Genomic DNA, 21,264 nt, shown 5'->3' on the forward strand with positions numbered 1-21,264 from the left:
GGCAATCATACTGTATATATGAGGGCTGGGGTCATTATATTGTATATATGGGGCCTGGGGCCATCATAGTGTATATATGGGGGCTGGGGCCATCATAGTGTATATACTGTATGGGGGCTGGGGCCATCATACTGTATATATGGGGGAAGAGGCCATCATGCTTTATACATGGGGGGGAACTGGGACAATCATACTGTATATACGGGGGCTGGGGCCATCATACTCTATGGGGGGAACTGGGGCCATCATACTGCTTATAAAGGGCGAACTGGGGCCATCATACTGTATATATCGGGGATGGGGCCATCATACTATATATGAGGGAACTGGGCCCATCATACTCTATATATGGGGGCTGGGGCCATCATACTCTATATATGGGGGGGAACTGGGGCCATCATACTATATATACAGTGGCTGGGGCCATCATACTCTATGGGGGGAACTGGGGCCATCATACTGTATATATGGGGGCTGGGGCCATCATACTCTATATATGGGGGGAAACTGGGGCCATCATACTGTATCTACGGGGGCTGGGGCCATCATACTCTATGGGGGGAACTGGGGCCATCATACTGTTTATATAGGGCGAACTAGGGCCATCATACTGTATATATCGGGGATGGGGCCATCATACTATATATGAGGGAACTGGGCCCATCATACTGTATATATGGGGGCTGGGGCCATCATACTCTATATATGGGGGGGAACTGGGGCCATCATACTGCATATATGGGGGCTGGGGCCATCATACTCTATGGGGAGAACGGGGGACATCATACTGTATATATGGGGTCTGGGGCCATCATACTGTACTTTATGGGGGGAACTGGGGCCATCATACTGTATATATGGGGGCTGGGGCCATCATACTCTATATATGGGGGCTGGGGCCATCATACTCTATATATGGGGGGGAACTGGGGCCATCATACTGTATATACGGGGGCTGGGGCCATCATACTGTTTATATAGGGTGAACTGGGGCCATCATACTGTACATATCAAGGATGGGGCCATCATACTATATATGAGGGAACTGGGGCCATCATACTGTATATATGGGGGCTGGGGCCATCATACTCTATATATGGGGGGGAACTGGGGCCATCATACTGTATATAAGGGGGCTGGGGCCATCATACTGTATATATCGGGGATGGGGCCATCATACTATATATCAGGGAACTGGGCCCATCATACTGTATATATGGGGGCTGGGGCCATCATACTCTATATATGGGGGGGAACTGGGGCCATCATACTGCATATATGGGGGCTGGGGCCATCATACTGCATATATGGGGGGGAACTAGGGCCATCATACTCTATATATGGGGGGGAACTAGGGCCATCATACTGTATATATGGGGGCTGGGGCCATCATACTTTATGGGGGGAACTGGGGTCATACTGTATATGGGGACTGGGGCCATCATACTGCATATATGGGGGCTGGGGCCATCATACTGCATATGGAGGAACTTGAGCCATCATACTGTATAACTGGGGGCTGGGGCCATCATAGAGAGGTGTTTATATTCATCCATACATCTAGAGATTAGCCATAGGTAAGTGGTCACACTGGGCAGTTAGGTCAGGGACCCATCTGATTCATGAGTTTACCTTGACGATGGTGGATGGTTTCACATTATTTGGCCAAATTTTGTGCTAAGCATCTCATGTGTTTCTCCTAAATTCCAAAAGCCATTTTGCTATTCACACTTCATGTATTTCACATTGACATGCTTTAACACTATTGAGTGCAACCATTTTTCGGGTTTTGATATATCCTTTTTTGGTATGCACCTATTCAGACTAGTTCTCATTTCAGTCAGTTTTTCTGTTACTTATATGGGGAGAACTGGGACCATCCTACTATATATATTGGTGAACTGGGGCCATCATACTATATATGTGGTGAAATCTGGGGCCATATATAGGGGCATATATACTTGAAATGGGCACTTGAGGGTATTTGTTGCTGGAAGGGGGCACTTGGGATATTATATCCTTCAAAGAAGCATACAGGCATTTGCACAGTGGGGGTATTAATACCTTGTATGTAAGGAAGTAATCATAGTAATGACACCGTTTTTTAAATATTGGGGTCAGTATTCTATGCCTCAGGTGCATGCAGAGTGGGGAGATTTTGTAGGTTGGGAATAGATGGAGACATCGCTAGAAATGTGAGAAATCAGATGTGTTTTTGTTGTAATCTGTGCAGACGAGCTGTGGCTGGAGAAGTGGTAATGGAGGTCTGGGCCAGATGGAAAAGACAGGAAAAGTGAGCGACCCAAATCAGAAAGATCGTCAGCTGTAAGTTACTATATATAACTGTACTGTACTCACGTGTATGTTCAGCGGGACTGGTATTAACCAATATACTGTTACTGTAAGGTGGTAATATTGCTCTTTTTAGTAGTGTTTTTTTATTTTTTTATTTAGTAACAGCTAAATCTGTTTCAGTCAATATGTATTTTTAATCACACAAAAGTCCTAAAATGTAATTATAATCCCTAATCAATTGGGACTCATCCCCAGCCAAATCTAGATAATCACACAACATTTTTTCCTACACCAATAGAAATACACAGGGATGTTAATAAAATTGTTTCCTTTATTTAAATATCAATGTGAATAATAAAAAGAAAGGATACTGATTTTACAAAAATGCAGGGACATTACACCATGGAGTGCCAACAGTGCACTAAACAGCAAAAGATTATATATGACAAAAATGCCACGAAATGGGATTATTCAATCCGCTAAAAAAAGCACCATTCATGTGATCTTAGTCCTGAAGAAGGACTTCGAAACGCGCGTCGGGGCAGCAGGGACGCCAGGAATCTCCACGTGCACTTTATAGGTAATGGTCTTTTACCTTTCATTCTTAGTATGATTAATAATACCGCTAATACAGGTTTGATCATTTTATGCACTGATGAATAGCATGCCCCTGTATAGTGGTACATTTTCAATAAATATATGGCACTCTTTTTCATTTTTTCATGCATTTGTACTTTTGGTCATTTTTTAATACAGGTTTGATCATTTTATGCACTGATGAATAACATGCCCCTGTATAGTGGTACATTTTCAATAAATATATGGCTGTTATAGTCATTGTTATAGTGTGATGCACTTCATATATGAGGAGTTATTTATAGGATGAGGGTTTGTATCAGTATGACCTCCCACACCTCATATTTATACTAAGATCACATGAATGGTGCTTTTTTAGCGGATTGAATAATCCCATTTCGTGGCATTTTTGTCATATATAATCTTTTGCTGTTTAGTGCACTGTTGGCACTCCATGGTGTAATGTCCCTGCATTTTTGAAAAATCAGTATCCTTTCTTTTTATTATTCACATTGATATTTAAATAAAGGAAACAATTTTATTAACATCCCTGTGTATTTCTATTTGTGTAGGAAAAAATGTTGTGTGATTAATCAGTCAATATGTAATAGAAAGTGTATGGTGGTGTCCTTGGTCTCTGTATTGTGTTTTGTTATGTAAAGGTAATGGTTATATTATGTATTCGCTGTGTAGTGGTGATGGTGGTGGACATTGAGTAGTTTTATTGTTTTGGTCTTTTATAGTAGTAATTTTGATAATATTGGTCTTTGCATTGTGTGTTTTTTGTTAGCAACAGTGGTATACTGTAATTATATATACATGCTATTTTATATGGCTATAGGGGGGTTAGATGGGGAGACATGCACTTTGAGGCTTGGACCCCCGAACTTTTAGAACCCTAGCAATGTCCCTGCCGTACTGTGTGTTTACTTGTCAGTGTTTCTAGAGATACAGTGACTTGTGAAAGTATTCGGCCTCCTGGAACTTTTCAACCTTTCCCCACATATCATGCTTCAAACATAAAGATACCAAATGTAAATTTTTGGTGAAGAATCAGCAACAAGTGGGACACAATTGTGAAGTTGAACGAAATTTATTGGTTATATTACATTTTTGTGGAAATTCAAAAACTGAAATGTGGGGCGTGCAATGTTATTCAGCCCCTTTAACTTAATACTTTGTCACACCACCTTTTGCTGCGATTACAGCTGCAAGTCACTTGGGGTATGTCTCTATCAGTTTTGTACATCGAGAGACTGAAATTCTTGCCCATTCTTCCTTGGCAAACAGCTCGAGCTCAGTGAGGTTTGATGGAGATTGTTTGTGAACAGCAGTTTTCAGCTCTTTCCACGGATTCTCGATTGGATTCAGGTCTGGACTTTGACTTGGCCATTCTAACACCTGGATACGTTTATTTGTGAACCATTCCATTGTAGATTTTGCTTTATGTTTGGGATCATTGTCTTGCTGGAAGACAAATCTCCTTCCCAGTCTCAGGTCTTTTGCAGACTCCAATAGGTTTTCTTCAAGAATGGTCCTGTATTTGGCTCCATCCATCTTCCCATCAATTTTAACCATCTTCCCTGTCCCTGCTGAAGAAAAGCAGGCCCAAACCATGATGCTGCCACCACCATGTTTAACAGTGGGGATGGTGTGTTCAGGGCGATGAGCTGTGTTGCTTTTATGCCAAATATATCGTTTGGCATTGTTGCCAAAAAGTTCAATTTTGGTTTCATCTGACCAGAGCACCTTCTTCCCCATGTTTGGTGTGTCTCCCAGGTGGCTTGTTGCAAACTTTAAACAACACTTTTTATGGATATCTTTGAGAAATGGCTTTCTTCTTGCCACTCTTCTATAAAGGCAAGATTTGTGCAGTGTACGACTGATTGTTTTCCTATGGACAGACTGTCCCACCTCAGCTGTAGATCTCTGTAATTCATCCAGAGTGATCATGGGCCTCTTGGCTGCATCTCTGATCAGTCTTCTCCTTGCTTGAGATGAAAGTTTAGAGGGACGGCCGGGTCTTGGTAGATTTGCAGTGGAATGATATTCCTTCCATTTCAATATGATCGCTTGCACAGTGCTCCTTGGGATGTTTAAAGTTTTAGAAATCATTTTGTATCCAAATCCGGCTTTAAACTTCTCCACAACAGTATCACGGACCTACCTGTTGTGTTCCTTGGTCTTCATGATGCTCTCTGCACTTCAAACAGAACCCTGCGACTATCACAGAGCAGGTGCATTTATACGGAGACTTGATTACACACAGGTAGATTATATTTATCATCATTAGTCATTTAGGACAACATTGGATCATTCAGAGATCCAGAATGAACTTCTGGAGTGAGTTTGCTGCACTGAAAGTAAAGGGGCCGAATAATATTGCACGCCCCACTTGTCAATTTTTGACTTTCCACAAATATTTAAAATAACCAATAAATTTCATTCAACTTCACAATTGTGTCCCACTTGTTGTTGATTCTTCACCAAAAATTTACATTTGGTATCTTTATGTTTGAAGCATGATATGTGGGAAAAGGTTGAAAAGTTCCAGGGGGGCGAATACTTTCGCAAGGCACTGTATATGTATGTCTGTAAGTAAGCTCAGTTATGGTACCATATCTAAGCAGTAAGCTTGGTTCTGGTACTGTATCGATGTAGTAATCTAGATTCTAGTACCATATGTATGCCGTAAGCTTGGTTCTGATCCAGTATCTATGTAGTAAGCTTGGTTCTGCTCTCTTATCTCTGTACTAAGCTTGGTTCTGCTCTCTTATCTCTGTAGTAAGCTCGGTTCTGCTCCCATATCTCTGTAGTAAGTTTGGTTCTGCTTCCTTATCTCTGTAGTGAGCTTGGTTCTGCTCCCATATATCTGGAGTAAGCTCGGTTCTGCTCCCTTATCTCTGTAGTAAGCTCGGTTATGCTCTCTTATCTCTGTAGTAAGCTCTGTTCTGCTCCCATATTTCTGTAGTAAGCTCGGTTCTGCTCCCATATCTCTGTAGTAAGTTCGGTTCTGCTTCCTTATCTCTGTAGTGAGCTTGGTTCTGCTCCCATATCTCTGGAGTAAGGTCGGTTCTGCTCCCTTATCTCTGTAGTGAGCTCTGTTCTGCTCCAATATCTCTGTGGTAAGCTCGGTTCTGCTCCTGTATCTCTGTAGTGAGCTCGGTTCTGCTCCCTTATCTCTGTAGTAAGCTTGCTTCTGCGCTCTTATCTCTGTAGTAAGCTCAGTTCTGCTCCCTTATCTCTGTAGTAAGTTCGGTTCTGCTCCCTTTTCTCTGTAGTAAGCTCGTTTCTGCTCCTTTATTTCTGTAGTAAGCTCGGTTCTTCTCCCATATCTCTGTAGTGAGCTCTGTTCTGCTCCAATATCTCTGCAGTAAGCTCTGTTCTGCTCCCATATCTCTGTAGTGAGCTCGGTTCTGCTCCCATATCTCTGGAGTAAGCTCGGTTCTGCTCTCTTATCTCTGTAGAAGCTCAGTTCTGCTCCCTTATCTCTGTAGTAAGCTCGGTTCTGCTCCCATATTTCTGTAGTAAGCTCGGTTCTGCTCCTGTATCTCTGTAGTAAGCTCGGTTCTGCTCCCATAGATCTGTAGTAAGCTCGGTTCTGCTTCCATATCTCTGGAGTAAGCTCGGTTCTGCTCCCTTATCTCTGAAGTGAGCTCTGTTCTGCTCCAATATCTCTGTGGTAAGCTCGGTTCTGCTCCTGTATCTCTGTAGTGAGCTCGGTTCTGCTCCCTTATCTCTGTAGTAAGCTTGCTTCTGCGCTCTTATCTCTGTAGTAAGCTCAGTTCTGCTCCCTTATCTCTGTAGTAAGTTCGGTTCTGCTCCCTTTTCTCTGTAGTAAGCTCGTTTCTGCTCCTTTATTTCTGTAGTAAGCTCGGTTCTTCTCCCATATCTCTGTAGTGAGCTCTGTTCTGCTCCAATATCTCTGCAGTAAGCTCTGTTCTGCTCCCATATCTCTGTAGTGAGCTCGGTTCTGCTCCCATATCTCTGGAGTAAGCTCGGTTCTGCTCTCTTATCTCTGTAGAAGCTCAGTTCTGCTCCCTTATCTCTGTAGTAAGCTCGGTTCTGCTCCCATATTTCTGTAGTAAGCTCGGTTCTGCTCCTGTATCTCTGTAGTAAGCTCGGTTCTGCTCCCATAGATCTGTAGTAAGCTCGGTTCTGCTTCCATATCTCTGGAGTAAGCTCGGTTCTGCTCCCTTATCTCTGAAGTGAGCTCTGTTCTGCTCCAATATCTCTGCAGTAAGCTCGGTTCTGCTCCCATATCTCTGTAGTAAGTTCGGTTCTGCTCCTGTATCTCTGTAGTAAGCTCGGTTCTGCTCCCTTATTTCTGTAGTAAGCTCTGTTCTGCTCTCATGTCTCTGTGGTGAGCTTGGTTCTGCTCCCATATCTCTGGAGTAAGGTCGGTCCTGCTCCCTTATCTCTGTAGTGAGCTCTGTTCTGCTCCAATATCTCTGTAGTAAGCTCGGTTCTGCTCCTGTATCTCTGGAGTAAGCTCGGTTATGCTTCCATAGCTCTGTATTAAGCTCGGTTCTGCTCCAATAGCTCTGTAGTAACTCGGTTCTGTTCCCATATCTCTATAGTAAGCTCGGTTCTGCTCCCATATCTCTGTAGTAAGCTCGGTTCTGCTCCCTTATTTCTGTAGTAAGCTCGGTTCTGCTCCCATATCTCTGTAGTAAGCTCGGTTCTGCTCCCTTATTTCTGTAGTAAGCTCGGTTTTGCTCCTGTATCTCTGTAGTAAGCTCTGTTCTGCCCCCTTATGTCTGTAGTAAGCTCGGTTCTGCTCCTTTATCTCTGTAGTAAGCTCGGTTCTGCTCTCATAGCTCTGTAGTAAGCTCGGTTCTGCTTCCATAGCTCTGTGTATTAAGCTCGGTTCTGTTCCCATATCTCTATAGTAAGCTCGGTTCTGCTCCCATATCTCTGTGATAAGCTCTGTTCTGCTTCCATAGCTCTGTAGTAAGCTCGGTTCTGCTCCCATAGATCTGTAGTAAGCTCGGTTCTGCTTCCATATCTCTGGAGTAAGCTCGGTTCTGCTCCCTTATCTCTGAAGTGAGCTCTGTTCTGCTCCAATATCTCTGCAGTAAGCTCGGTTCTGCTCCCATATCTCTGTAGTAAGTTCGGTTCTGCTCCTGTATCTCTGTAGTAAGCTCGGTTCTGCTCCCTTATTTCTGTAGTAAGCTCTGTTCTGCTCTCATGTCTCTGTGGTGAGCTTGGTTCTGCTCCCATATCTCTGTAGTAAGTTCGGTTCTGCTCCTGTATCTCTGTAGTAAGCTCGGTTCTGCTCCCTTATTTCTGTAGTAAGCTCTGTTCTGCTCTCATGTCTCTGTGGTGAGCTTGGTTCTGCTCCCATATCTCTGGAGTAAGGTCGGTTCTGCTCCCTTATCTCTGTAGTGAGCTCTGTTCTGCTCCAATATCTCTGTAGTAAGCTCGGTTCTGCTCCTGTATCTCTGGAGTAAGCTCGGTTATGCTTCCATAGCTCTGTATTAAGCTCGGTTCTGCTCCAATAGCTCTGTAGTAACTCGGTTCTGTTCCCATATCTCTATAGTAAGCTCGGTTCTGCTCCCATATCTCTGTAGTAAGCTCGGTTCTGCTCCCTTATTTCTGTAGTAAGCTCGGTTCTGCTCCCATATCCCTGTAGTAAGCTCGGTTCTGCTCCCTTATTTCTGTAGTAAGCTCGGTTTTGCTCCTGTATCTCTGTAGTAAGCTCTGTTCTGCCCCCTTATGTCTGTAGTAAGCTCGGTTCTGCTCCTTTATCTCTGTAGTAAGCTCGGTTCTGCTCTCATAGCTCTGTAGTAAGCTCGGTTCTGCTTCCATAGCTCTGTGTATTAAGCTCGGTTCTGTTCCCATATCTCTATAGTAAGCTCGGTTCTGCTCCCATATCTCTGTGATAAGCTCTGTTCTGCTCCCATAGCTCTGTATTAAGCTCGGTTCTGCTCCCTTTTATCTGTAGTAAGCTCGTTTCTGCTCCTTTATTTCTGTAGTAAGCTCGGTTCTTCTCCCATATCTCTGTAGTGAGCTCTGTTCTGCTCCAATATCTCTGCAGTAAGCTCTGTTCTGCTCCCATATCTCTGTAGTGAGCTCGGTTCTGCTCCTATATCTCTGGTGTAAGCTCGGTTCTGCTCTCTTATCTCTGTAGAAGCTCAGTTCTGCTCCCTTATCTCTGTAGTAAGCTCGGTTCTGCTCCCATATTTCTGTAGTAAGCTCGGTTCTGCTCCTGTATCTCTGTAGTAAGCTCGGTTCTGCTCCCATAGATCTGTAGTAAGCTCGGTTCTGCTTCCATATCTCTGGAGTAAGCTCGGTTCTGCTCCCTTATCTCTGAAGTGAGCTCTGTTCTGCTCCAATATCTCTGCAGTAAGCTCGGTTCTGCTCCCATATCTCTGTAGTAAGTTTGGTTCTGCTCCTGTATCTCTGTAGTAAGCTCGGTTCTGCTCCCTTATTTCTGTAGTAAGCTCTGTTCTGCTCTCATGTCTCTGTGGTGAGCTTGGTTCAGCTCCCATATCTCTGGAGTAAGGTCGGTTCTGCTCCCTTATCTCTGTAGTGAGCTCTGTTCTGCTCCAATATCTCTGTAAGCTCGGTTCTGCTCCTGTATCTCTGGAGTAAGCTCGGTTATGCTTCCATAGCTCTGTATTAAGCTCGGTTCTGCTCCAATAGCTCTGTAGTAACTCGGTTCTGTTCCCATATCTCTATAGTAAGCTCGGTTCTGCTCCCATATCTCTGTAGTAAGCTCGGTTCTGCTCCCTTATTTCTGTAGTAAGCTCGGTTCTGCTCCCATATCTCTGTAGTAAGCTCGGTTCTGCTTCCTTATTTCTGTAGCAAGCTCGGTTTTGCTCCTGTATCTCTGTAGTAAGCTCTGTTCTGCCCCCTTATGTCTGTAGTAAGCTCGGTTCTGCTCCTTTATCTCTGTAGTAAGCTCGGTTCTGCTCTCATAGCTCTGTAGTAAGCTCGGTTCTGCTTCCATAGCTCTGTGTATTAAGCTCGGTTCTGTTCCCATATCTCTATAGTAGGCTCGGTTCTGCTCCCATATCTCTGTGGTAAGCTATGTTCTGCTCCCATAGCTCTGTAGTAAGCTCGATTCTGCTCCCTTACCTCTGTAGTAAGCTCGGTTCTGCTCCCATAGCTTTGTAGTAAGCTCGGTTCTGCTCCCTTATCTCTGTAGTAAGCTCAGTTCTGCTCACATAGCTCTATAGTAAGCTCGGTTCTGCTCCCATAGCTCTGTAGCAAGCTCGGTTCTGATCCCATAGCTCTGTAGTAAGCTCGGTTCTGCTCCTATATCTCTCTAGTAAGGTCGGTTCTGCTCCCTTATCTACGTAGTAATCCATTCTTCTTGTGTCTATGTAGTCAGATTGCTTCTGTTACAGTATCTATGTAGGCAGTAAGCTTGGTTCTGCTCCCATATCTATGCAGCAAGCTCCGTTCTAGTTATATATCTATGTACAAGCCTGTTTTTAAAGCCTGCTATCGCTGTTGCTTTAATGCAGCAGCCAGATATAAGTTGGGCAAAGGTGGGTGACTGCAACTCGAGGGCCACAGCCTTGTGATTGCCCCCCAGGCTAAAAAGTACCAGCCGCTGTTCCCAAGGTTGGACCCCCAACTTCTAGCAATATATAACATTTCTTTATTAAATGGGAATTTCCCTTTATATTGAATTTCTTTTGTAAAACATGACTTGTCAAAAACGTTATACATAATCTGATCTTTCATTTCTACGTGGATGAATTTACTCACATGAGTAATGAACGTGTTGGATTTTCACTTTTTTCATTTGATTTTGCATCTTTTAAGTACTAGAAATTAAGAAAAAAGTAGAAATGAATATAATATATAGATAATATATCTATAAACAGCAAATTAGACCATGACTCGTATTCACCTTTTAGAAATGTGTTACGATCCAACTTTCTGAGAAATAGATGTAATAAAATGGAAACTTAGCAAAGAAATATGCTATTTCTCCACTTATGAGCTACTTCTCCTCCCACTAATGAACTTATCAATCACTCTGAAAAACTGCACAAATCCAAAAATCCATCCTGGATTTGCAACGCACTGAGGGATCAGATTAGAGCTTACTAATAAAAAAAAGGTGGAAAGTAATATAGAGGTAGAGAAATGCATAGCTGCGTTTTAGCAAGTGTTTTATCACATTCAGAGCTGGATTCACAGCTACATTGCTTTGTACGGTTGCATAATGTCATCCATACTGCTGCTATCTAGTAAGTGTTTAATCACAGCTAGAGCTGGATTTGCAACTACACTGCTTGGGACTGTTATAACGTCATCCACACTGTGGCTTTCTAGTAAGTGTTTTATCACACCAGCAGCTGAATTCACAGCTACACTGCTCAGTACTGTTGTATAATGTCATCCATGCTGCTGCTTTATAGTAAGTGTTTTATCACATCAGGAACTGAATTCACAGCTACACTGCTCAGTACTGTTGTATAATGTCATCCATGCTGCTGCTATCTGGTAAGTGTTGTATCACACCCAGAGCAGGATTCAAAGCTACACTGTTAAGTACTGTTATATAATGTCTTCCATGCTGCAGCTTACTAGTCAGTGTTTTATCACAGCTGGAGCTGGATTCACAGCTACACTGCTCAGTACTGGTGTACAATGTCATCCATGGTTCTGCTTTCTAGTAAGTGTTTTATCACACCCAGAAATGGATTCACAGCTACACTGCTCATTACTGTTGTATAATGTTGCTGCTGATTATGAATGTGGCCAGAAATATTATTATTCTTCATGGACCCCCACAGATAATTCTGAAAAGTTACAAGAAAGGGCAGGAAGATGTAAAGAAAACACTAAACACAACTTACCTGTGAGAAAAATACCGACTGTTAGACCAAGTATCATAGCAATTTTAAAAATATTGAGATATTCAACAAGTTGATATTGAGTTAGTTCGAACTCAGAAAGATCTAGAAAAATAAATGAAAAATACAATGAAAAAGAAAGAAAATAAAAAAATGGCAAGATAAGAATGAATGTATTAAAAAATAAAGCCTTAAAGGAAGTGATTAAAACGATATACATTAAAAAGATTTTTTTAAAAAGTGTGAAGAATCAAATAGTAAAAACAATGAAAAATTAAGAAACTAAAATAAATGAAAATTAGATACAGAAAACAGAAAAAACAAATGTCAACAATCCAAGAATAAAAGCAATAAAAAGATTAAACTAAAATAAATACATAAATAAAAGTTAGAAATATTAAAAAATGTGAAGAATCAAAGAATAAACGCAATAAAAAATATAGACATAAATAAATGAAAATTAGATAAATAAAACAGAATCAAAAGATAAAAGCAATAAAGAATAAAATAAATAAAAACGAGATACGTTAAATAGAAAATAACGAAGTGTGAAGAATCAAAATATCCAAGCAATAAAAAAGAGACTAAAAAAGAAAGGAAAATTAGATACAGGAAACAAAAATAACAACTGTCAAGAATTCAAGATTAAAAGAAAAAAATCTAAATTAAATAAATAAAAATTAAATACATTGCAAAAAAACTCAAAAAATAAAAAAATAAAAAGAGATTAAAAATAAAGAAAAACTAAATACATTAAAACAAATGTAAAAACTATGAAGAATCAAAAAATAAAAGCAATAAAGAATAAAGACTAAAATAAAAATTAGATACATTAAAAAGAAAATAGCAAGTGTCATGAATCCAAGAATAAAAGCAAAAAATAGACTGAAATAAATAAAAATTAGAAACATTGAAAAAAAAATTGTAAACAATCCAAGAATAAAAAGAATAAAAATAAATACTCTATATACAGTAAAAAAATATAAAAAATGTGGATAATCAAAGAATGAAAGCAATAAAAAAAATAAACTAAATAAAGAGATAAAAATAAGACACATAAATAAGAAAATAAAAAATGTTAAGAATCCAAGAATAAAAAATAGACAAAAATAAAATAAATAAAAACTAGATATACAAGCTTGGCCCGTGCAAAATTTTCACACATTGGTCATCAGGGGCGCAGGCAATTTCAGCAAACGCAAGCTGGTCAAATGTACAACCCTTAGCAAAAAATTATGTCATCACCGGCCTTGGAGAATGCTCATTCAGTAGTTTAATTTTGTAGAAAAAAAGCAGATCACAGACATGGCCCAAAACTAAAGTCAATTCACATGGCAACTTTCTGGCTTTAAGAAACACTAAAAGAAATCAAGAGCGAAAAATGTGGTAGTCAGTAGTGGTTACTTTTTTTTACCAAGCAGAGGGCAAAATTATGGAATCACTCAATTCTGATGGAAAAATTATGGAATTATGAAAAACACTCCAACACATCACCAGTATTTTGTTGCACCACCTCTAGCTTTTCTAACAGCTTGCAGTCTCTGAGGCATGGACTTAATGAGTGTCAAACAGCACTCTTCATCAATCTGGCTCCAACTTTCTCAGATTGCTGTTGCCAGATTTGCAGGTTGGAGCCTTGTCATGGACCATTTTCTTCAACTTCCACCAAAGATTTTCATTTGGATTGAGATCCAGACTATTTGCAGGCCATGACGTTGACCTTATGTGTCTTTTTTCAAGGAATGTTTTCACAGTTTTTGCTCTATGGCAGGATGCATTATCATCTTGAAAAATGATTTCATCATCCCCAACATCCTTTCAATTGATGGGATAAGAAAAGTGTCCAAAATATCAACATAAACTTGTGCATTTATTGAAGACGTAATGACAGCCATCTCCTCAGTGCCTTTACCTGACAGGCAGCCCCATATCATCAATGACTGTGGAAATTTGCATGTTCTCTTCTGGCGTCATCTTTATAAATCTCATTGGAACGGCACCAAACAAAAGTTCCAGCATCATCACCTTGCCCAATGCAGATTCGCGATTCATCACTGAATATGACTTTCATCCAGTAATCCACAGTCCATGATTGCTTTTCCTTAGCCCATTGTAACCTTGTTTTTTCTGTTTAGGTGTTAATGATGGCTTTCATTTAGCTTTTCTGTATGTAAATCCCATTTCCTTTAGGCGGTTTATTACAGTTTGGTCACAGACGTTGACTCCTGTTTACCCTTTTTTTTGCCGTGCATTTCCTGTTTTGGAGACATATTGCTTTAAGTTTTTGGTCTTGACGCTTTGATGTCTTCCTTGATCTACCAGTATGTTTGCCTTTAACAACCTTCCCATGTTGTTTGTATTTGGTACAGATTTTAGACACAGCTGTGAACAACCAACATCTTTTGCAACATTGCATGATGATTTACCCTCTTTTAAGAGTTTGATAATCCTATCCTTTGTTTCAATTGACATCTCTCTTGTTGGAGCCATGATTCATGTCTGTCCACTTGGAGCAACATCTCTCCAAGGTGTGATCACTCCTTTTTAGATGCAGACTAACAAGATCTAATTTGATGCAGGTGTTAGTTTTGGGAATGAAAATGTACAGGGTGTGTTTCCATCATTTTTTACTCAGAACTGAGTGAGATTCCATAATTTTTTCCCTATGCTTGGTTTAAAAAAGTAACCATTACTGACTACCACATTTTCTGTTCTTGATTTCTTGTAGTGTTTCTTAAAGTCAGAAAGTTGCCGTTTGAAATGACTTTAGTTTTGGGCCATGTCTGTGATCTGCTTTTTTTCTACAAAAGTAAACAACTGAATGAACATCCTCCAAGGCCGGTGATTCTATAATTTTTGCCAGAGGTTGTAAATGTATTTCATGAGCTGATGAACACAGACAGGTATTTATATATGTAGATTGGTAATACAATAAATTATTTTGATAAACAGAGGCCAAAAAATGTTTTCCGGTTGAGGTGCCACCTGCAGGTCATTGTGTCTTTCTGCAGGTTTATGAAAATGAATGTTTAATCTGTATTTAGTGATAAAGTCATGAATGTGTGGTTTGTTTGGCTGTTTTCATGCTGAAGGGAGCAAGTTTACCTATCAAATGGTGTATCATGTGTGTGTGTGGGTGCAGTATGAACGGAGATACAAAGGAATCACAGAAAAACAATGTTTATAAATACAGTAATAGAATAGATGTAAGAGGAAGGATTTACTGCCATCTACAGGCAAAACACTGTTATTACATCCAGAAACCATCCGCTGCCCTTCACTCACTGTGAGAGTAGTTGGTATATAATGGTGCAGCAAGAGAAATATGCTGCACAATGCAGGAAACCGTCAGCAAGTTGGTTCTAAAGGTTGAGGGTAAGACAAGGTGACGAGTAGCTTGATAGTCGCCATGTTCTGACTTCCATATTTCTAAAGGTCCAGGATCAGGAAAGTCGCCGTCATTGATGTCCCAGATGACAGTAATGCCCGGGGGGTAGTAGCCGGATGTTTGGCAGCTCAGGGCTAGGACTTCTCGTGACCTGGTGGCCACTTTCAGGTAAATCTCTGGGTGCGAAGGATGAGCTGAGAGTGGAAGAATGCAATAGATAAGAGGACAATGGGGACAGTGGGAGTTGTAGTTAGAGTGGGGCAGATGATGACGTACCGTACACCACGAGGCTGGTGCCGGGCCCCTGCTCCTCCGCCTTCTCCCACATGCGCACCTTGCAGAAGTAAATGCCAGCATCTTCCCCGGTGACATTACTGATGACCAGCGAGGCGTCACCTTCACTCAGGAAAGTCTTTGGATGGGCGAGAGAGAAGCGGCGTCTCAGGGGGACGACCTGACTGCTACTCATGTTCCCCTCCAGCTCGGCTTTGTGCCAGGTCACGGCCCCTTTACTATTAGATTCGAAAGAGAAGAAGCATCCAAGCCTGGCATGCTGCCCCCGAGTGACCATCAGAGATGCTGGAGACTGGCGCACTCTCAGATCAGACGTCTCTGCGGTGAGAAATGGCGCGTTACCAATTTTCACCAAAAACTTAGTGAGGAACATAAAAAGTGAAGAAGATTCTGGCTCCAGCAAAGGGAGACCACCATCTGTTATGACCACTATCTGCTGTAACCACTGTCTGCTGTGACCACTGTCTGCTGTGGCCACCGTCTGCTGCGACCGCCATCTGCTGCGACCACCGTCTGTTATGACCACTGTCTGCTGTAACCACTGTCTGCTGCGACCACCATCTGTTATGACCACTATCTGCTGTGACCACTGTCTGCTGCGACCACCATCTGTTATGACCACTATCTGCTGTGACCACTGTCTGCTGTGACCACTGTCTGCTGTGACCACTGTCTGCTGTGGCCACCGTCTGCTGCGACCACCATCTGTTATGACCACTATCTGCTGTAACCACTGTCTGCTGTGACCACTGTCTGCTGTGGCCACCGTCTGCTGCGACCACCATCTGTTATGACCACTATCTGCTGTGACCACTGTCTGCTGTGACCACTGTCTGCTGTGACCACTGTCTGCTGTGGCCACCGTCTGCTGCGACCACCATCTGTTATGACCACTGTCTGCTGTGACCACTGTCTGCTGTGGCCACCATCTGCTGCGACCACCATTTGTTATGACCACTGTCTGCTGTGACCACTGTCTGCTGTGACCGCCATCTGCTGTGGCCACCATCTGCTGCGACCACCGTCTGTTATGACCACTGTCTGCTGTAACCACCGACTGCTGCGACCACCATCTGTTATGACCACTATCTGCTGTAACCACTGTCTGCTGAGACCACTGTCTGCTGTGACCACTGTCTGCTGTGACCACTGTCTGCTGTGACCACTGTCTGCTGTGGCCACCGTCTGCTGCGACCACCATCTGTTATGACCACTATCTGCTGTAACCACTGTCTGCTGTGACCACTGTCTGCTGTGACCACTGTCTGCTGTGACCACTGTCTGCTGTGACCACCGTCTGCTGCGACCGCCATCTGCTGTGGCCACCATCTGCTGCGACCACCATCTGTTATGACCACTATCTGCTGTAACCACTGTCTGCTGAGACCACTGTCTGCTATGACCACTGTCTGCTGTGACCACAGTCTGCTGTGACCACCGTCTGCTGTGACCGCCGTCTGCTGTGACCGCCGTCTGCTGTGACCGCCGTCTGCTGTGGCCACCATCTGCTGCGACCACCGTCTGTTATGACCACTGTCTGCTGTAACCACCGTCTGCTGCGACCACCATGTTATGACCACTATCTGCTGTAACCACTGACTGCTGAGACCACTGTCTGCTGTGACCACTGTCTGCTGTGACCACCGTCTGCTGTGACCACCGTCTGCTGCGACCACCATCTGCTGTGGCCACCATCTGCTGCGACCACCGTCTGTTATGACCACTGTCTGCTGTAACCACCATCTGCTGCGACCACCGTCTGTTATGACCACTATCTGCTGTAACCACTGTCTGCTGAGACCACTGTCTGCTGAGACCACTGTCTGCTATGACCACCGTCTGCTGTGACCACTGTATGCTGAGACCACTGTCTACTGGGACCACCCTCTGCTGCGTCCACCCTCAGCTATGACCACCCTCTGCTGCGACCACCATCTGTTATGACCACTATCTGCTGTAACCACTGTCTGCTGAGACCACTGTCTGCTATGACCACTGTCTTCTGTGACCACCGTCTGCTGCGACCACCGTCTGTTATGACCACCATCTGCTGTGACCACTGTCTGCTGAGACCACCCTCTGCTGCGTCCACCCTCAGCTATGACCACCCTCTGCTGTGACCATGGTCTGCTGCGACCACTGTCTGCTATGACTACCCTCTGCTGTGACCACCCTCTGTTGTGACCACCCTCTGCTGTGACTACCCTCTGCTGTGACTACCCTCTGCTGTGACCACCCTCTGCTGTGACCACCCACTGCTGTTACTACCCTCTGCTGTGACTACCCTCTGCTATGACTACTCTCTGTTGTGACCACCCACTGCTGTGACCACCCTCTGCTGTGACCACCCTCTGCTGTGACTACCCTCTGCTATGACCACCCTCTGCTATGACCACCCTCTACTGCGACGAACATCTGCTGCGACCACCATCTCCCTACCCTTCTGCACGGTGGGTTGCAATGGGCGCATCAGCAATGTCATTCTCTCAGTCCATACAGCCCGGGCCAGGCGGCATCTAAGCCCCCTGTGCCCGTCATCACGATCTTCTTGGGAACGCCGGCCCGTGTCCAGTGTTCATAGGAGATGATGATTTCTGCTACACACAGTAAGGCTGCATCCCTGCTGTGTATAGCACAGGAGATCAGATTATCGCAGCTTCAAGTCCCCTAAGGAGACTATTGAAAGAAGTAAAAAAGTTTAAAAAAATATCTAAAAAATAAAAAAACACAAAAGTTCAAATCACCCCCATTTGTTGCCCTATTAAATATAAAAAAAATATGTAACTAATACACATATTTGGTATCGCTGCGTTCAGAAACACCCGATCTGTCAAACTATAAAGTAAATTAATCCGATAAGTAAACGGCAGAATGAGAAAAAAATGAAAACACCGGAATTGCGCTCTTTTTTGGCCGCCACAACATTGCTATAAAATGCAATAACAGGCGATCAAAACAGCGAATGCACCCCAAAATGGTGAAGAGAATCCTCGCAGCGACCATCCAGGACGTCTCCCTGGTCACCCTCGGACCCCCGCCTGCACCCGTGCCCCCCATACAACTCGCCTGCTGGCAGCCACGGCACCAGGAGCAGGATGGTGATCAGCATCTGAACCATGATGTGAAACATTTTGTAAATCACCCATCAGGGGAAAAAAAATATTTAGGGTGGGAGGTGTAATTGTACATGGGTGGGCTACCATCACTAACGACGTCTACTGCGGTCTGCAGCCCGCCGCTCCGTTCTGCTGACGCCACCATTATCAGACCAAGACCCAATTTCCAAGACACCACAGGAGCTGAAGATTTATGTCAGGTTCTTACACAACCAAAAACCTGACGGGAAATGCAGACGTGCAATGGTTAATAAGCTTTGTGCACTTGTGGCTTTGTACACAGCAGCCCACCTGAACAAGCAGCGCCGTAGTGTAAAGTATGGGGGACTGGAAAAGCAGTCAGAATCAGGAGGGTGGGTTCTTTGGGCTTCATAAGATCCCAATAGACAATGCAAAAAAGCTGGATTCATGTATGCAGTGTAAAGCATGGTGGACGGGGTGGAATGCAGGCTTTGTAAGATACCGATAGACAATGCAATAAAACTGACGTCCGTTATGCAGTGTAAAGCATGGTGGATGGGGTGGTTTTCAGGCTACATAAGATCACAGTAGACAAAGCAACAAAGCTGAATTCATGTATGCAGTGTAAAGCATGGTGGCGAAAGAAAGCAGCAGTCTGACTCTGGTGGGTGAGAAGGTGAATTTTGGACTACCTGAGACCCCCACTGAAAATGCAGGGGGAGTCACTGATCATGGCGGAGCCCTAATGGAGCAAAGCTGCCTTGTAAAGAATGGGAGAGAGCTGGCACAGCGAGACTGATTATGGGCCAAGGGGTCAGTGGGTGGATAAATGTCTGAGATGGGAGTGCCCACTTTTCTAAAGAGACTGTCCAGCTTTGGTGAATCTACTCTTTATTTCCTCAGAAGTCTGAATGCGCTCACTGACTGATTCCCAGATAATTCATTCTGCAGCCACAGGAAACGCAGCAGCACAGAGGAAATGGTGAACATTTAGTAATGAACCCCAAGGACAGAAATCATTTTTCCCCAAATACAAGAATTTAAGTAAGAAAAAAATATATCTGGATTTCGAAAAATTTTAAGGCGAGCGAGAAAGGAGCGCGGCACCAAAAGAGCGGAGACTGCGCAGGAAAACGCGGGGAGCCTGTGCTGATAACGCAGATTCTCCCACATCCCCGGCGCTCAGAAAGTCCAAAGAATGGCGAATCTGAAGGGCGGGCACCAGATACTGATGATGGAGGCAACGGGCGGTCACCAGACACTGATGATGGAGGCGACGGGCGGTCACCATATACTAATGATGGAGGCGACGGGCGGTCACCAGATACTGATGATGGAGGCGACGGGCGGTCACCAGATACTAATGATGGAGGCGACGGGCGGTCACCATACACTGATGATGGAGATGACGGGCGGTCACGATACTAATGATGGAGGCGATGGGCGGTCACCAGATACTGATGATGGAGGCCACAGGCGGTCACCAGACACTGATGATGGAGGCGAAGGGCTGTCACCAGATACTGATGATGGAGGCGATGGGCGGTCACCAGATACTGATGATGGAGGCGACGGGCGGTCACCAGATACTAATAATGGAGGCGATGGGCGGTCACCAGATACTGATGATGGAGGCCACAGGCGGTCACCAGACACTGATGATGGAGGCGAAGGGCTGTCACCAGATACTGATGATGGAGGCGACGGGCGGTCACCAGATACTGATGATGGAGGCGACGGGCGGTCACCAGATACTAATAATGGAGGCGACGGGCGGTCACCAGATACTGATGATGGAGGCGACGGGCGGTCACCAGATACTAATGATGGAGGCGACGGGCGGTCACCAGACACTGATGATGGAGGTGACGGGCGGTCACCAGATACTGATGATGGAGGCGATGGGCGGTCACCAGATACTCATGATGGAGACGACGGGCGGTCACCAGATACTAATGATGGAGGTGATGGGCGGTCACCAGATACTGATGATGGAGGCGACGGGCGGTCACCAGATACTGATGATGGAGGCGACGGGCAGTTACCAGATACTGATGATGGAGGCGACGGGCGGTCACCAGATACTGATGATGGAGGCGACGGGCGGTCATCAGATACTAATAATGGAGGCGACGGGCGGTCACCAGATACTGATGATGGAGGCGAGGGGCGGTCACCAGATACTGATGATGGAGGAGAAGGCGACGGGCAGTTACCAGATACTGATGATGGAGGCGAGGGGCGGTCACCAGATACTGTTGATGGAGGCAATGGGCAGTTACCAGATACTGATGATGGAGGCAATGGGCAGTTACCAGATACTGATGATGGAGGTGACGGGCGGTCACCAGATACTGATGATGGAGGTGAGGGGCGGTCACCAGATACTGATTTTTTGTTCTTTCAAGCTATATATATAAAATTGAATGTATGTGTGTTAGGCATCACGGTTCCCCTACTGCATAGGGGAAATCTCAAGCCATGGTCCCTCTGTGGTCTCCTATTCCTCTGCAGCCGCAGAGATTCCTGCTCAGCAGAGGCATCGTTCCAGATATCTTGCTGAGGCTAATGCTAGGCGTCTGGTTGCTCCTTCTGGCTCTTCTGTAACACCATGCTTGAATCAGCAGCAAGCAGACGCTCCAAGTCCTGTATTTTGCCTACTGAGCATGCCCGTGGGATGACCTCTCATTGGAGGTCGGAGGTCACATGCGCTGGTCCCATTCCTGCTCTGATAGGTCCACTACTGGGAAGGTCCCGGATGAATGCTGCTATAAAAGAGGCGCATAGCCGCACGGCAGACTCATTGGAAACCCCT

General features: G+C 44.2%; 1 protein-coding gene across 2 annotated transcripts in view; it reads right to left on the reverse strand.

The window, feature by feature from the left end:
- Window positions 1-21,264, reverse strand: part of LOC141085300 (natural cytotoxicity triggering receptor 3 ligand 1-like) — a 50,461-nt gene that overhangs the window by 1,765 nt on the left and 27,432 nt on the right. For both annotated transcript variants that reach the window (XM_073570579.1, XM_073570580.1), the window contains 4 exons: window positions 15,355-15,690; window positions 14,976-15,272; window positions 11,694-11,795; window positions 10,594-10,652 (listed from right to left, as the gene is read on the reverse strand). In XM_073570579.1, the coding sequence (XP_073426680.1) occupies window positions 10,627-10,652; window positions 11,694-11,795; window positions 14,976-15,272; window positions 15,355-15,690 (761 nt within the window). In that variant the 3' untranslated portion in view covers window positions 10,594-10,626. The remainder of the gene's footprint in view (window positions 1-10,593; window positions 10,653-11,693; window positions 11,796-14,975; window positions 15,273-15,354; window positions 15,691-21,264) is intronic.

Source organism: Dendrobates tinctorius, unplaced genomic scaffold, assembly GCF_039654945.1.
Source record: "Dendrobates tinctorius isolate UK_male_01 unplaced genomic scaffold, ASM3965494v1 ptg000028l, whole genome shotgun sequence".
Classification (NCBI taxonomy): domain Eukaryota; kingdom Metazoa; phylum Chordata; class Amphibia; order Anura; family Dendrobatidae; genus Dendrobates; species Dendrobates tinctorius.